Source organism: Amblyomma americanum, chromosome 6 (genome assembly GCF_052857255.1).
Source record: "Amblyomma americanum isolate KBUSLIRL-KWMA chromosome 6, ASM5285725v1, whole genome shotgun sequence".
NCBI lineage: Eukaryota > Metazoa > Arthropoda > Arachnida > Ixodida > Ixodidae > Amblyomma > Amblyomma americanum.
In genome coordinates, this window is record NC_135502.1 from 22,435,910 (window position 1) to 22,453,862 (window position 17,953).

The 17,953-nt window shown below is 49.9% G+C and overlaps 1 protein-coding gene across 1 annotated transcript; it reads right to left on the reverse strand.

Moving 5' to 3' along the window:
* Positions 1 to 5,839: 5,839 nt before the first annotated feature.
* Positions 5,840 to 17,540, reverse strand: LOC144136445 (uncharacterized). Its single transcript, XM_077668777.1, has 3 exons — positions 16,967 to 17,540; positions 11,813 to 12,185; positions 5,840 to 6,052 (listed from the first exon to the last, which is right to left on the reverse strand). The coding sequence occupies exons 1-3, from the start codon at positions 17,356 to 17,358 to the stop codon at positions 5,981 to 5,983; spliced, it is 837 nt and encodes a 278-aa protein (XP_077524903.1). The 5' UTR covers positions 17,359 to 17,540; the 3' UTR covers positions 5,840 to 5,980.
* Between the last annotated feature and the right edge of the window lie 413 nt (positions 17,541 to 17,953).

Sequence of the window (17,953 nt, forward strand, 5' to 3'; positions counted from 1 at the left end):
CAGATTCCCAGCTTGCCGTTAGTATAGCCTTATCACTTTTTAAGAATTTCAAAAACGTCACTACCTTCGGCGCTGACGCTAAAAAAATTTTGGTCATCACGTGCGCTTTCCAAACATCCATGATTTGGGACAGCATGAACTTTGGGACACAAACGAAGAGAGACACGTGGAACACGGAATACACTCATGGATTCATACCATCATAGATTCATACCAACTGGCCCAGAAAAATGCCATTTTCCAAACATCGCCCATCTTCGCCATCGTGCTGCAGCGCCCCCCGGTTGACGTCACAGCATGGCGCACGTGACCTTCCCTCTTCCGTCGCCGCTGGAGCAGCGAGCACACCAGTGCCGGCGGGAAAAAGGTGGTCACGTGGCACGTGCGCCACGGTGTGACGTCAACTGGTGGGCGCTGCAGCGCGCGTATCAGAGACGCGCCATGTTTGAAACGCGCACGCGAAGACAAAGGTTTGCTGAGTCAGACTGTCGAAGACCAACCGCGTTTTCAAAATTCTAGTAAAAAATATGGCCATTGCTAATGGCCAGCTACGAATCTCTATATGCAACCAGGCGCCTAACAGCAACGGTTGATAAGTGAACTATTAGAAATTACTAACCAGGTAACTAGTTAAAATCATTCACAAGTTTTCTGATGCCCGTCAGCACTATGTATACCCCTGAAATGCCGCAGATGCTATATCTACAGCTCGAAAAGCCTAATTTTAAATATTCTGGTTCCCCTTCGCTAAAACATCTGGTATAACGGCGTTATGTGTAAGGACGCCCATAAATGTATCACATGGGAGCATCCATTCAAGCCTATGTGATGATCAAGGCCTCCTACTTCTACTTCCTCTCATCATCATCCTCAAGAAACACACGTGAATATATCAATGCATTCCATCTGCCGCTTCTTCCAGGCCCTCCTGGAGGGCATTGTATTAATATCGTAAATCGAGGTTACACTGCAGACATCCTAAAGGTGCCACGGTTTCCCCCACCCCTAATAAAAAACAGCAACACCAGAGAAGCCTAGCAGCCACTGTGATTACACGTCACAGGTTGTGTACATGATGCAGCCAATACAATATTGCGTAAAACCCCGTCCTGGCAGCGTCGCAGTTACGGAACCTGATGATGTTGCTATGGGGCTACCTGCCCACCGCGTCTGGTGGGTTCATTTAATTAGCTCTTGCGTTTCATTCAACGGCAACATGGCCTTCGCGCTTTTTCGCGCGTTTTCTTTCCTTTCTGCTGTCTGTCGTTCTTACCATCGACGAAATCGCGTTGCACAACGGACAAATTTCCAGCACGTCAATAAAGAGGCATTTCTTTTCTGTCTCTTTCTTTCCCCCAATCGCACGGTTCGATCAGCCATTGACAGAACCAAACTAAAGTCATTTCTTTCATGCAGAGCTGCACAGGAGGGTTGTGCGATGGAGTAGTAGAAAATGTGGCCGACCAGACGTCGCTTCTGTGAGAGATTAGGGCTGTAATGAACCGCTGTTTTCATGCGCAACAATGGATAGAACCTGATTCTTTTCCTTCTTCCCATTACTCGAATCGAACGAAATCATGGTCGTTTTAGCTTTTGTTTCACCGCCACTTGGCTCACTGCGGAGATTTTTAATAGTATTTTATTTATTTTTTTTTTATTCAGGATACCCTCGAAGGCCGTCAGTTTGATGGTATTACATGAGGGGTAAAACACAAATACATAATACGGCCAAAAGAGCTACAACTGGGGCTAGTTGGAAATGCATCCTTGAAGGTATTGGTGAGCGCTACCAAAATACGGAAAGGGACGAACACACAAGACAAGCGCTTTCTAACAACTGTTTATTATATGAAGGAGCATGCCTATATACACATATTAACGTCAAGTCATACACAGAAGAGGGAAGAGCACACGACGCTGACAAGAGCGATATGAAGGAAAAATATATAATAATAAAATATCAACACGTGCCTTTACAACAGCCGAAGATTGCTATTCCTGAGGTAGTTTAATTCGGTTCTCCCTAGCATCACCGAAGGGGAGCTGATGCATTGGTTATCTGGAGCAACGTGCATAGCAAAAGCTTCGATAATTTCGCGTTCCCGTCTGTTTCTGGCCCTACCTATTACCTTGGTGTTGTTTAGCATCGGGGTGCATTTGCAGTGTGCGCAATGTGGTGCCAGGTTTCCTGATTTCGCTACTTGCTCGCATAATCTTTCGTGCTCTCTAAGCCTCTTGTTCAGGCATCTACCCGTTTGCCCCACGTAGGTTCGTTGACAGCTAAGTGGAATGCTGTAAATGACGTTTTCTTCACACTCTCGATAGGTGATGTCGTGTTTGACGTTGCACCCAGGTTTCTTTTTGTGGTCTTCATTCTCGTTCACCTTTTTGCACATTCCAATGAGCTTATTGGGAGCTGAAAAAACCACCTCAACTCCGTACTTGTTCGCTGTCTTCCTTATTCTGTGGGAGATGTTGTGAATGTATGGCATCACAACGGGGCGTCCTTCATAGCTCGGTTTTTTATTCTTATCGGACCCAGTAACTTCCCTTAGTAAGCATTCTGCAATGCCGCCAAGTAACTGCTCAGGATAGCCACAAGCCCTCAATCGGGAAACCTGTTCAACAATGCTGTGACTAATCGAGTGGGGGCATGATTTTTTTATAGCTAGTTTTAGGCAAGAAGTTACTACAGCTCGTTTAACAATTTTAGAATGACGAGAATCAAATCGCAACAGTGGTTTTTCTGCCCTGGGCTTATAAGCCCAGCAAGTGTGGTTGTCGCTGCAAGTCACCAGCAGGTCTAGGAATCTAATCTGGCTGCCCTGTGGGGTTTCAGATGTGAACTCAAGGCCAGGAAAAACACTCTTCCATTCATTAAGAATACCTTCCACGTTTATGGAGTCGGTTAGGCTGTTGGGAAGGCAAAGCAGGTAATCATCAACGTACCTAAAGCAAGCTAAAATATTGTGCGCATTTAGTATGCTCGATATCTTCCGATTGCCCTGTGCCAAAAAAATGTCGGACAGCACAGGTGCCAAACAAGATCCAATACTTATGCCTCCTTTTTGCAGAAACAATTCGCCTTCAAATTCCACGTACAAAGAGCACAGGTAGCATTCAACCAATTCAAGAAAGCAGTTAACATTCATTCCACACTGGTTTTGAAACCTAAGAGTTCCGAAGTGTTCAATGCATTCTTCTACAGCTTTCAAGGCGGCGCTCCGTGGAATGCTATAATACATGTCAACCACGTCAATTGAAAGGCACACCACCGGGGGGCTTGATCTTAAAAAAAATTACGATTTCCTCAGACCCTGTTACCAGTTGTTAGACCAGTTGTTAGAAAGCGCTTGTCTTGTGTGTTCGTCCCTTTCCGTATTTTGGTAGCGCTCACCAATACCTTCAAGGGACATAATACGGAATACACAATAGGGCGAACAGAAATGGGGATAAATAATAATTGGTTTTGGGAGGAAAGGAATCGCACAGTATCTGTTTCATACATCGTTGGACACATGAACCGCACAGCAAGGGAAGGGATAAAGAAGGGAGTGAAAGAAGAAAGGAAGAAAGAGGTGCCGTAGTGGAGGGCTCCGGAATAATTTCGACCACCTGGGGATGTTTAACGCAGCGCCCTAACCACTGAGCCACCGCGGCGGGTGGGATAAACTCCGCAAAACAAATAAAGTGCAAGCATAATCATAAAATAATCATAATCATAATCAACTTCGTTATTCTTGATAGCTGACGAGAGGTAAAAGTAATCTGCTATTATATAACCACCGCAATGGAGGAGTCTGCGGTCATCGCAATAAACATTTTATTTTACTTTGCAGATTTGACTGCATACTGATTTCACCATATGACAAATACTGGTGCGATGAGCCCACAGCAATTCCTTTCACAAAGTGTTTGTATAGAAAAATAAACGTGAGAAAAAAAATGGTGACTAGTTCCGAAGAACCAAAGGGACGAGTGAGAGAACAATTGTCCCAGAACAATTGTCCCTTGGTGGCTGCTGCGTGACCGCTTCCTAACGCGGGATCGCATCAACCTCGATTTTCAAAGCCAAGAGCCCAGCACTGTACTGTGTACCGGAGTAGTCCACCGTATACAGTAGCTAGAGCACTTCAGGGTCACGGCTTCACTACAAAACTGCACTTCGCCTTTTTCCGGCTAAGAAATAAAGGGCGCACAAACACACCGTCAGCACGGTGTCCGTGCGCAATAGGCTTGGGGATCGAAAGGTGTCACCCACAGGACGACACCCACGTTTAACGAAGGCGGCGAAAAGCGAGAGGGACTGCGCCAAGCAGACGCGCACACATAAGGTCTGCCTAGCAGCTGTAAACGTTCGGACGTTGGCGCAGTCTTTCTTTCTTTTTATTGTTCTTGGGTTCACTACAAGTAGTACGCAGACATTGCTTGGACCCATAGCCGGTGGCTAGTGATGGGTCCAATGGAGAAAGGCAACCATTTGTCAGTATACATTTGTCAGCGTATAGACTTAGTATACGCATACACGCCTGCGCAAGTGGCGCATGCAAAAAATAGGGAACCTTACAGCGCCAAACAAGGCTTTAGCGCGACAGCGTTAAGCGTCTCGTTAAGCGGCAACCCCGGCGTCGTCGGCTTGTCGAGAAAAGCAGGTGGCCGTATTGCCACCTCTACGTCATCACAACCAGCCCACCGGACTATGAGCGAACTGTCCATCATGGCAGGTGACAGATGTTAGGCTGAGGCAGAGCAAACCTCGCCCCCATCCCTAATGTACAGCGGGTCGTGCCAGGTGGCAGTTAAATGAATGGTTGGAAGAGCAAGCTGGTCTCACAACCCCCACCGGTCGCTGTGTCTCAAACAACGTGGCAGTGGCGCATCGCTTAACCGCTGCACCACTGCGCCAGGTGTGATACGAGGAGAAGGAGGAGGAGGAAACACTTAAACAACAGGGAGCTGCTTGAGCGTGTGGGTGGGGTCCTCATTCCAAGACTCCACTGGCTTCAGCTGTCGTGCGGACCTGTTGGATGAGGGCCCCAGGACTGCACGTGATCGATGAATGTAATGTACAGAATGACTAAAAGTACTTTTACGTGGGGATTCTCTAATGCTATCGCATTGTGCTCTTAAGGGTCTTAAGAACAGTGTCCGTGTCTGCGAAGTGATACGCAAAGAGGACCACAGACCGCTGAATAAACAAATTAACGATGCCACGTCAACCTTAAGTCGTGCCTTGTGGTAAAAGACCCTGCGCGTCACACATAAGCGGGTTTAGGCATGTTGCCTTTCCCTTTCTCTGCTCAGCAAGCACACGTTCACGCAATGTTGTTATAAGCTTAAAAGCCTGTGCTCACCTCGGGGGCAGATGGTTGGACGGTAATGAAAAGGTTCAAAACTGAGAATAGCGCAGTGGCCAGAGATGTGAAATTAATACGGTTAATAATGAAAGAGGAATAGGAAAGTTTTTTGCGTGGAACAAGTTTATATCCAAGCCAAAATAAAATATACTTGAGGACATGTCATTCGGAGGAGTAACTGATGGACTGTTTTGGTTAACATAACGCAAAGTGCAGTAGGAAGTGACCGATAGCCTGGCGGGAAGACAACTGTAAACTTTGCTTGGGTAGCATGACCGAGGCGGGCGCAAAACGAATAAATTGAATCCATGGACGAGACGTTTTTAAGTGACCGCTGCCTGACCTATGGGTTGCTTTCGTCGAAATACATAGCATATACGCATAAACACCACTAAAACCATTGGAGAATAATGAGGAACAGTTACCCTTTCAAAGTATAAGTTTTGCAGCAAGCTAGCAGCAATGAGTCGACCGCCTGGAAGCACACCGGAACAACTGAGCCTTTATTTTTGCAAAAAAGAACAAGAAAAAAAAAGCACACGGACAAGCAGGTAGCAACAGCCCCAGTGGCATGCATGCAGAATCGGGCCGCTCTGCTTCCTGGAGTCTTCGGCCTCAGTCTCTTAGGAGGACGGGCCCTCGCATATCCGCTCACGGAGAGACTTGTTCTCCAGTTTCAGTTGCACCAGCTGCTCCTGTGGGGGTAAAAGAAAATAAAGCGAAGAGAACGGTAGTGCTGACGCGACGCAGAGGAAAGGCTCTGAAAGTGACACCTGTCAGTTTATTTCTGTTTTAAAGCCTTTAGCCACTCGACGCTCACTGAAGCGAATTTCTACCAACGGCAATTGTGTAAATTGCATTTTTCCCCCCTTGTTAGGGACGGATTTGGGGGTGGATGCCTCCTGAGCGAAGAATCTTGTTTTGAAGAAATTTAACGAATGTTCTGCTGAATTTGTAAGAAAATCGCGGTGCGTAAAGGTGCCACTCCTACAAGGCGTTAATCATAAATCCGCCCCTACAGTACTTACACGTAAACTACTGCAGACTTTTAAGGCTCAGTTAAAGAGTGAAAGATTGAATATGAATTCGCTTCACGGACGAACATGACACCACAACAATGCGGCGGACAGTCTGCCCCCGCTGCAAGCATTCACCCGACAGATGACTAGAAGCGGCAACTCTACGAAGAGATACTCTTGAAATCTGAACAGCGAGAAAAAAAATGGCGGCGGTTTAGCTCTGGTTAAACCTGGTGTGACGCGATAGCTACAGCTGGCCGAGTGGAACTTGGTCACGTGGCCAATCACGTGACGAGCCATGAGATCAGCCGCGGCGCCGCGGCGCCGGAAGCTGCTCTGCACCACATGACCAACCACGTGACAGCGTGGCGGCGCAGCCACAGGGTTGCAGTGCCGCCACGCTGAAGGCTCGAAATTCTACCGTAATGTAGCTATCGCTACAAAAGAAAGCCTACACCAGCAATAATACACGCACTTGACTCGTTCCGAGAACACGCGGGCGTTTTCACAGAGTAATGAAATGCTTGTGCCCCCTCTTATGCGCCTGCCACCAAAAGCAAAAAAAAAAAAAATTGGCGGTGGCTCAGATTTGGTTACACTTGGAGCAACGTGATAGCTACAGCTGGCCTAGTGGAACTTGGTCACGTGACTAACCACGTGACGAACCACGTGATCAGCAACGGCGCCGCGCCGCCGGCAGCTGCTCCGCACTACGTGACCAACCACGTGACAGCGTGGTGGCGCAGCCAAAGGGTTGCAGAGCCACCACCGCCTCGCTGAAGGCTCGAAAAGCTACCGTAATGTAGCTATCGCTACATTTGGCTGCCAGACGCTCAGCTGTCAGCATCTTCATCATGTTTTCATCCTCTACCACTAGCTTTGCGGAGGCTTACAGAGTCTAGCATTGTAGGCGAAAGGACGGGCACCTGCTGTCGTACGTGACGCAGCGGACGTGACGCGGTGACATGACGTCACACGACTCGGCGTCACGTGATCACGTCTGTTATCTAAACCATTAACTCGAGTTCGCCCTAGGGATGGCGTAAATAACGCATCTCAATTTTTTTGTCACGAATTTAGCCATCATTAGCAGGGCATTACGTGAGTACCGGATTACAAGGTATTAGTAAAAAAGTTTACAACACGAAAAGCAGGAACTTATCGTTCATTAAATCACAAATTAGCGCACCAAGAACTGAAGCACGCATGTTAAATTCACGCGAAAAATATAGCGCTTACAGACTTACAAAGCGATAAGAGCTTTAGCTTGAGAAATCGAAGCGTTTAAATGCATTTTGAGAAAAAGCAGGATGACAGCGAATAAGGGCCGTAGTTATATAAAACAATAAAAAAATTGTGCAGGACGAAAGTAGTACTCAAAAATTCGTTTAAGATTCCCAACACAGGAAGCTATAGGGGCGAAGCGTGCCCGTAGCGCACTGCACCTGCGAACCGCAAGTGACTAGTGTGAGTGGACCGGTGCGCACTTAATTCTTGCTTTTATTTTTATTTACTTCCAACGCGCCTTTGTTGCCACTGATTATGAAGACAAACTCAGAGTCATCGCGAAATCCCGCCAGCAGAAATAAAATGACCTGAAGGAGCTATTCTGGGGAGTGCCTTTAGTGCCGGTGAATGCAGTGCCCTCTATGGATTTCCTCAAAAGCTGGGAAGGAAAGGGGGGGGGGGGGGGGAGGTGATGCGGCGAAGTAATTAAAGGTCCGCCCAATCGGCGAGGGCAGTTTCAAATCTCCACCATCTGTCACCGCGAAAAGCAGAAAAACAAGTGACAGATTCCATTGGATTGTTCCCCATTCATTTTTTTTTTTTGCTCGAACGTCGAATTGTTTCACTCGTAACGACGAAGCGGCGTTACTACGGAGCTTTAATTAAAAATCTTAACGCGCTGATGTCGAGGAGGGAACAGAAGCAGAGATTCCCAATTAAAGGAGCAGTTTGCTCGACTGTGCTTAGGCGCCCCCGTTTCAGCGCCTCAGGTTTCCTTCCGGAGTCAGTCGATCGTATTTACTAAACTGCGCGGTCATGCGTACTCCGCCAGTCCGAGTGCGGAAGAAAAATGCTCCGCACATCATTGATCCCATTTTGTCACTCTTCTGTCCCGGACGCAAGAAGTATTTTGCTAGGCGTGGCGTTATCTTGATATTTGCGCGTTGCCAGGAAGCCGTGTCCGCCCCAGGGAGCACAGCTTTTACGAGTTTGAATCCTCAAACTTTTACCACCTTCTTGCTGCGCCGTCCTCATCACCCCTGTACTCTGTCAAGGCATAACACGAGCCACAGGAAAACTCATATGGCGCAGCTGTTTCACAAATGTGCCAGCTGTGGAATTACGGGTTACGATCGCTCATTCGGTGTTACGACTGCGCAGAAACATTTTCACGAGCTTGGCGGATCCCTGGCAGCACGAAACACAGAAAATAAAGCTATTCAAAAAGGCGCGTCCTGGTTTCAGAATAGAAGTTACAAAAAGTTTTGGCTATGCACTAGCCTCCTTTTGCAGCCCATGAGAGGAAAAAGTCTAAACATAAGATTAAGTTGAGCGAAACGTATTTCACAGCAAATTTACGAATAAAGGCTGTAACAAGGTCTTTCCAAGCGTTATTTCTTCAGATACAAGGAGATTCACCATACTTCTTATCTCTTACACATACCTACATCTTAGCTCTTCGGGCGATATATAAAAGAGAAGGAAATTCTTTGGCGCAGTAGTTATGCCACCCCAAGTGGATTAGGAAGTGTGACCTTTCTGCAAGCTTTCCACTGAAACCATGTAGAAAACAACTGTAATAACGAATAAGTTTCGACTAGTTTAGTGGTGTACCGCTAGCCGTTGTTAGGTTGTGTGTAAGTCTCACACATGACGCATGTTATGAGAGCTTTATTACACGTAATAGTTCCTGAATAGTGCCAGCTCTATAGCTTGCGTGAAAGTTGGCTTGCACTGCAGAGCATGCGGGCAAAACTGACAAGCTACTTCAAGTAAGAGGTTGCCTTCACTGCTTAACGAGTTTAGTACAAAAGCCCGCTTTCAGAAGAGTAACTGAAATTAAATATTGCGATATTTCTACCTACCCGCCGCGGTGGCTCAGTGGTTATGGTGCTCGGCTACTGATCTGGAGTTTTCGGGTTCGAACCCGACCACGGCGGCTGCGTTTCGATGGAGGCGAAACGCTAAGGCGCCGGTGTGCTGTGCGATGCCAGTGCACGTTAAAGATCCCCAGGTGGTCGAAATTAATCCGGAGCCCTCCACTACGGCACCTTTTTCTTCTTTCACTCCCTCCTTTATCCCTTCCCTTACGGCGCGGTCCAGGTGTCAGCCGATATGCGAGACAGATAGTGAGCCATTTCCTTTCCTCAAAAGCCAATTTTCATTTTTTTTTAATTCTACGTTCTCTCCTCAGTGAGCACCAAGTAAAGAGAGCCTTCTTTCACTCCTACCTTTCTACCTTCCCTTAAGGCGCGGTTGAGGTGTCCACCGAGAAGTGAGAGAGTTGCCGCGCTATTTACTTTCCTCAAAAACCACTAATTTTCAAAACGCTGTCTGGTATTGGAGATTCTGTGCGGATGAGAGAGAAATGGCGGACTCATCGTGGCACCGGGCGTTGAACATGTGTGGTACTACTGGCGGCACTATCTCAGACAAGGGCTCCATACCTGTTCTTGTAGGACGCTCATAGTATACCCGAAAATTTTAATTTTTTTAAAGCAATAAATTATAGCTGCATGCAGTATCCGACCTAGGACTTTTGAATTTTCTCCTTTTAACGTGACAGCGTTAAGGAGCTCGTGTCGCAGAAAAGCCAGTGTCGTCGGCGTCGGCCCATGAGCGAAAAATCCCTCCTCCTCGCAATGTACGACACTGCCCCAACAGATTGCGCGCCACGGCATAGCAAGGAAAGGAAGGGACGCCTGTCACATAATTCGGTGGACAACCCGGACCACGCCTAAAGGGAAGGAAAATGAAATGAAAATTGGTTTTAAGGAAAGGAAGTGAGTCCTGTCTCAAATATCGCTGTGGACACCCGAACCGCGCCGCAAGGAAAGAAAAATGAAATGAAAATTGATTTTAAGGAAAGGAAGTGACGCGTCTTACATATCTCTCGTTCGGGCGCAGAGGGGCCTTGCGGGCATGCAGTAATCACGCGGTGAGCGGCGAACAGCGCAGCACACACCCAAAGCGCGTTCACCACGAAGCTTGCGGCTTGCTGCCCGTTCGTTCGGCGCGGAAGCTATGCTGGCGTTCGTGGCATCGGGTTTGTCGAGAACGACGTGCCGAGAAAGTACGACTGCAACTTGAGTTCCGCGCGTTTCGGCAAGGCGCCCGGCAGCGTTTCTACGTGGTTTGCTGCTCCGTGCGTCCGTTTCACCGTACGTAGCAGAGCGATTTGTCTAACGGGCAAGGCGTCGCTCTGAACGAGCGATGGCGTTCCGTGGACTCTCTGGCAGTGCTGCAACACGCTGTCACGTTCCACTCTTAAAGGCGAAGCTTAAGCTGCCTCCAATTTTTTGTTCAAACTGTGCGCAGAGATATAGCGTAGGGCGGATGGCGATCGCGGGCTCATGCTGTATGGTCTGTATATTTTTCTTTCTTTCAGTTGAAGAGGGCCGTCTCCACAGAGAACCTGCTAAGGTTCACGGGCTGCACAACCCGCTTTAATCTAAGGACGTGGTTAAAGACACACGAAAGGCGCTCCCACCGAGACTACGGCAACTTCACATTCTAAAAAGCATTGCGTTTTCCTTCCCAGCAACATCCTAGCGGTAGAGTATACGACTCTCATGCGGAGGTACTAGGTTTGAATCCCGGTACCAAGTTTACCCGCCGGATTTCTGATGGGAGCAAGATAGAAAGGCCAGGTGCTCGACTTTCTCAAGGGCGAAGCGCTTGAAGTGTTCACCGTCCTGTTTATTACCAAGACTGGAAGATGTAACAATTTTATTCTAATTTTTGGGGACATTCATCATCGAGTGAGGCGCCTCTACGTCTCTCCATCGCCAAGATCAGTGAGTGAGAGAGGTAGATGAAAAAAAGGAAAGAGAACTAGCTGTATCACACTGGCCCGGCTTTTTCCTTCATTTTGCGGACGCGCAGTGCATAGTTAACTTCCAAGGCGAACGAGCCATTACCGTAAGCATGAGCATATATAACAACGCACTCCCGCTAAAATGCGCCTGTAGGGGTGTTCGCGTTGAAGGCTACCAACCGCGATGGATTTTTGACTACGATGTTCGGCTACTGTTCCAAAGGGTGCGGCGTTGCATCCCGTATTTTCGATAGAGAAGCGCCCGTTGGCTGTGCGATGTCTGTGCACGTTAAAGAAGCCCAGGTGGCCAAAACCAATCCGGAGCTTCCACGAAGGCGCCTCTAGAGCACTGGGTCGTTAAACTCCGCTCCGCAATTGCTACCACACCATACCTTGAGAGCCCTGACGGCGCGATCTTTGTTCTGGAGCATGTCGTCGACGATCTTCGAGTTGCGCACGTACGACTTCCAGGCGGCCCGCATCTGGGATGTGGCCACGCGCATGTCATCCAGCTTGAGGGACACGATGGTCCAGAGCACATCTCGCAGCTCCTTGTGGTAGTACTCCTCGGCCGACAGCTCGGCCAGTTCCTTGTCCGGCTCGGCGGCGGCATCTGGCTCGCTGCGGTTGGCCACACCGCCCCCGGCCGCCACTGTGGCCACGGGCCCGGCCGTGCCCGGAATGTTGGTGGTGGTGGCAGCAGCAGCAGCAGCAGCAGCGCCAGTGCTCGCGCTCACCGACACTGGGCCTTCGTTGTAGTACGGCCTGCAAGGGCAGGAGCAGTTCGAGCCGCACGCAATCAAGCGTTAACGAGTCGGGACAAATCGAGCCTTGACATCACATCCAATGTGACGTCTCCCGGCCAGTGACGTCTCCCGTAGGTGGCTGCCAGTCAATGCGACGTTATTGCTAAGCGTGCAAGGCTATAAAAAGAGTCTCATACTGTTACTGGAGCACTTCTTGGGTTGAAAGTGGACAGGATTCGACTGTAATACGGGTGGTCGGGAATAGTCATGATGAGAAGACATATCGTGCCGACCAGTCGCTACACGAATGATTAGTTGAGACGTTCCGTTCCTGCAGTGCGCGGTTGAATATTAACGACTGCATTGTGTCTAACATGTGCGAGCACCATTTTGATGCGGTTAATGCGACAGCACTGGAGGTCTTGTCCACGAGAAAAGCTGGCGTCCGTACGCCCGTATCACGAGAAAGCAGCAGATGGGCAACGTGGCCACCTTGGCAGATGATAATTAAATTAATTTAAATAAATTCAATGCAATGGCCACCTGTCCGCCGCCATGCTGCGCATTAGCGCATAGGACGAGAAATAAGACAGCCTTTCGAAGAGTTTTCTGTGCAAAAATGAGTCATACGGAAGTTCGGGACGAGCAACCGGGGCCTAAAAGCTCCACCTGCCGGGGCAGTGGTGCATCACTTAATAACCGCTGCCCGACTGCGCCAGGACTGGTATGATGACACCATGGGATTCACGAATTTATGAAAGAGGAGTACTTGAGCGGAACGAATCTCGAATACTATCGCATTGTACTCTTAAGGGCAGGTTAAGCGTCGTCTAAGTGTTTAAAAGTTTGCTTTCTGCCCCATGTCAGTGCAGGTTAAAGATCCTCAAGTGACCGAAATTATTCCGGAGCCCTCTTGTACGGTACCTCTTTCTTCCTTTCTTCTTTCAAACCATCCTTTAAACTTCTCTTACGGCGCCGTTCAGGTATCCACTGATATTTGAGACAGATACTGCGCCATTTCCTTTCCCCCAAAACCATTTTTTCCCCAGCAATGTTTCTTTAAATCACGCGCTCAGCATTCTCTGAAAAGATGCAGTAAATAAGAAACAAAAAGGCGTTTTCTTCCTGGTGACAACGGATTACATTGCGTGTTAATGGCAAGGGTACTATCTTAGCGAACGCTAGCCAGAATCACGCGTGTACAGACGAGTACGCTGCTCTGACTGCTATAACGACATGGCCTCCAATACAGCACGACACTGCATAAGCGAAGTGTTATGTAGGCAACCACGTGCACAACCAGGGGGCAGTGCGTCAGTGCTGCGGTGGTGTGTGTGGTGTGTGGACGTACGTGATCCGGGCTAGCACTCAGTACGATGCGTGAAGTACATGTCTTACTGTAACTCCTGTCTTGAATAAAGACATAATATAGTGGCGACGAGGATTTAGCCGAACGGCACTGCGTGGAAAGATGACTGAGCAGAACGGTGACAGCGTTTTGCAACTGGCGTCGGCCCCCACCCTTGGAACTTTTTCATTCGAACCCGGTACCGGTGCGGCGTGGCTTTTGTACCTGGAAAGGCTTTCTATTTCGTTGCTAACGGCATCACATCGAGTGAGCAAAAACGTGCCGTGCTCTGTACGGTGTGTGGCGCAGCAACGTACACCGTAATCCGTCTTGAGCTCACCGACGCTGCCTTCAGAGACGCGCTACGACGACATCGTGTCCAAGTTGAAGACGCGCTTCAACCCGAAGCCGTCCGTCATGTTCAACGGCTTCAGTTCGGGAAACGTGACCGGCGTTCGGGGGAGAGCACTGCGTACTACGTTCCCGAAGTTCGCCTGCTGTCCGAGCACTGCGATTTCTCTATATCTTCTAGGTTGGTCTAGCTCAACGGAGCATATCGTCTATCTCAACGCTAGACGATATGCTCCGAGACAGCCAGGTTGGTCTCCGGTCTCCGCAATGAACCTCTACAGCAGCTGCTTACCGAGCCCTACATAACCTTCATGGTCTAAGCCTTGCGATGCGAACGCACAACGCGACAGTGGAACGCGGCCAGGCACCGAATGTTCTCGCTGTGGAGGTGTCCGTTCCGGTATGCGCAATGCCATTTCTGTAAGCAGCGCAGCCACATTGTGAACAGTTTCCAACGCAAACTTAGAGCGAAGCAAGCGTCTCCGACACGTAAGCCGAAGAGCCACCGTGGTACAGGCGCGGAACACGACGTTTACGCAATCTTACAAAAAGCGTCCGTATAGCCGGCAGTTCGAGTGTCTGTCGAAGTCAATGGACAGCCCATTGAGACCGAAGTGGACTCGGGAGCTGTGTGCTCCGTGATTAATGAGAGGACTCTGCGACGTCTGCGTCTGCCAAAATGAAAGTTAGAGCCGTGCGATTTGAGACTTCGTGCGTACAATGTCCAGGTCACCTACAGGGGTAGACAAGATCGACTGCGTCTAGTCGTTATCAAGGGAGCTGGAGTTAGTCTGCTTGGCAGGGACTGGTTCAAGGACCTTGGGATTGAAGCAAAGATTCATCAGCTGAAAGCAACAGCCAACGTCAGGAACTCATCAAGAGGAACGTTGCTGCATAAGTATGCCAAAACTTTCCAACCAGGGTATAGAAAGAACAACGGACGTTCCGTGCGAGTGGAAGTAGCATCAACTGCCCAGCCAGTTTTTAAGGCCTCGTCCAGTTCCATTTGCTCTTCAGCCGAGAGTTGAGTAAACCCTGGATAAGCTTGTCAGACAAGGAATCTTGCAGCCAGTACGGCATTTTACATGTGCGACACCACTTGTTCCAGAAGTCAAAAAGAACCGCATCCTGTTGTTCAGCGGCACATCTACCCCTTGCCGACACCCGAAGAATTATTTTCAAAACTGTTAGGTTGCACAATTTTCTCTAAGCTAGACCTTGATCAGGCGTACCAGAGTAAACAGCTGACTTGCTGACCATAACCACACCGTGGTCTGTTTCTTGTCACACGTCTATCATTTGTAGTCGCAGTTGCGATTTTCCAGCCACATGCACGAGCTACTCCAAGGCCTTGATGGAAAATGCATTTTTTTTGAAGCGAAAAGCTTCACTAGACTCGTCAGCACCGGGCTTCGCGTGAGCCACACTACAGATTTGCCACAGCTGCGCATGCGCGAAACCGAGTGACGTCATGCGGAGCGCAGGTGGTCGCTGCTGCTGCAGCCGTCGTAGCCACCGCGCGAGAGACGCAACAATGACAAACGAAGCGAGGAAGAGACAACGCGCTCAAGAGACTCCAGAAGAACGCGCTGCACGACTCGAGAAGCGTCGTAACGAAGATGTGGCTAGAAGTCGTGCCACGTCCCGAAGTGACTCTTCAACTGCGGAAGAGACCGGTTTGAGTTCTTGAGAGCGTCGGAATCAGACGCTCTGTAGACGACGTGCCGAAGAAACGAAGCTTTCGCAACTAGGGTTAACCAGAGCTAAACCACAGCCATTTTTTTTTGTGGGGGGAGGAGGGCAGGAAATGACGCAGTATCTGTCTCACATATCGGCGGACACCTGAACCGCGCCGTAAGGGAAGAGTTAGAGGAAGTGAAATAAGAATGGAAGAAAGAGGTGCCGTAGTGGAGGGCTGCGGAACAATTTCGACCACCTGGGTATCTTTAACGTGCACTGACATCGCACAGCACACGGGCGCCTTTTGCGTGTACCCCACCACGGCGGCTCAGTTGTTAAGGCGCTCGGCTACTGATCCGGAGTTCCCGGGTTCGAACCCGACCGCGGCGGCTGCGTTTTTATGGAGGCAAAACGCAAAGGCGCCCGTGTGTCCGATGCCAGTGTACGTTAAAGAATCCCAGGTGGTCGAAATTATTCCGGAGCCCTCCACTACGGCACCTCTTTCTTCCTTTCTTTAACTCCCTCCTTTATCCCTTCCCATACGGCGCGGTTCAGGTGTCCAACGATATATGAGACAGATACTGCGCCATTTCCTTTCCCCCAAACCAATTATTATGTCGCCTCCATCGAAACGCGGCCGCGGTGGTGGGGTTCGAACCCGGGTACTCCGGCTCAGTAGACGAGCGCCTTAATTACTGAGCCACCATGGCGGCCAGCCTTCATGGCATTCGAAGATTTTTGCTAGCCCCGGCATCTGCAATCGATATTGAAGCCCCTGAGCTGGGGCAGCGGAAATAAAGGATAGATGGCAGAATGGAGAAATGAAATGAAAGGTGAGGGGACAGGAAGAGAACTGAAAATTGAAAGTTGCATTTTGAGGAAAGCCGCGGTGTTGTGCAGCGGCGGAACACCTGTGGCTCGGTGCTACTAGTGGCGCATGCGCAGTCGTGAATAGGGAGCAAGAGAGAGAGAGAGAGAAGTGCGCCGTGTGTCGTCACTGCTCCTCGCGCATGCGTAGCAGGGCTCTCCAGGAATCGCGCGAGACTGCTCAACCTGAGGCCAGTAAAGCTTTCGCTTTAAAATTGTTGCCGGCGCAGACGAAACTGGAGGGCAGAAAACACCGAGAAATCGGCAAGTGCCATCTTCCATAAGCGAACAGGCGCTTACGTTGTCCGATGTCCCTTCACGCTGCTGTGTCCTCTCTGCGCGAGCTTCCATTTGGTTAGCTGTTTCGAACACCCGGCTCAAAATTCTCGCCAGCGCGTATAGCTTGGCATGACTGGAATACATGCTACAGCCGGCTGACGTGACACGTATGCGACGGCGAAACAACGCAGAGAAAATCAACATGGCGGGAGGCAGCCATATCGAGTGACTGTTGTCTAAGCCGTTTTCGGCGGCCCCGTAGGCAGGCGTCTCACCTGGGCAAGCCTAGCTGCTCCAGCATGCGATCCAGCCAAGCCTCCTCGTTGAGGAAGTCGCCGTAGCAGCGGACGTCACCATCGAGAAGCGACGTCACCCTGGACGACGTGTCCGAAGTCTCGCTCGTCTCGCTCGTGGTGTCCGATGCGTCGCCCGCGGCGGCGTGCTGTTGCTGCTGCTGTTGGTGGCGAGGCACGCTCCTGGTAGCGGCGGCGGCGGCGGCTGCTGCTGCCCCTTCTCCGGCTGAGATCTCCGAGTGGCACTTGTGACACGTGGCAGACGGCGAAGGTAGAGGCCACTGGGACTGGGTGGACACGCAACGCTTGCCCGCGGCTGCCAGTGCGGCGGTGTTGGGGCTCAAGGCGTCGCGCGCTTCCTCGGTGTTGTCCATACCGCCACGGCGCTACCGGTTCTCCCTCGTAGTACGTCCAACCGGGGATGGTGTTCAGGCCGAGATGACTAGGCACCCCCGCAGGCTACGGCGTTCGAACGAACAGAATGAACAGCGGTGGACACGAGCCAGGCCACGCGCCGGTCCAGGTGCCAGGCCACGCGCCCAAGCGCCTCGTGGCACTTCTCTTCGCGATCTTCTGCCTGTGTGGTTTTTTGTGCTTTTTATTTAATCGCCGCTCGAAAATGCCGAGGCGATATTTGTACAGGACAAAAGACTCACCAGGGCGCAGTTTCCTCATTTTAAACCTTTGCTTCATTGGCTTCGCGCTCTTATGGGCGTCGATGACTCTTCCATGACCACTTCAGCCAGTTGGCATCGTCTTCGGCATAGCATTCGAATCTCAAGATTGATGAATCGTGCCGTCGCTTTTGGTCCCTTTCATCCTTTTTGTTCCCGTTTGCTTATTTCAAGTACTTTTTTTCCGACACCGAATTGAGCGCATCACACGTATGCAGCCTTGTAGATTCGCGGCTTCGTGTTTCACGTCTAAGCGAACTACTTTCTCTTATTGCACACGATGCACACGTTGGTC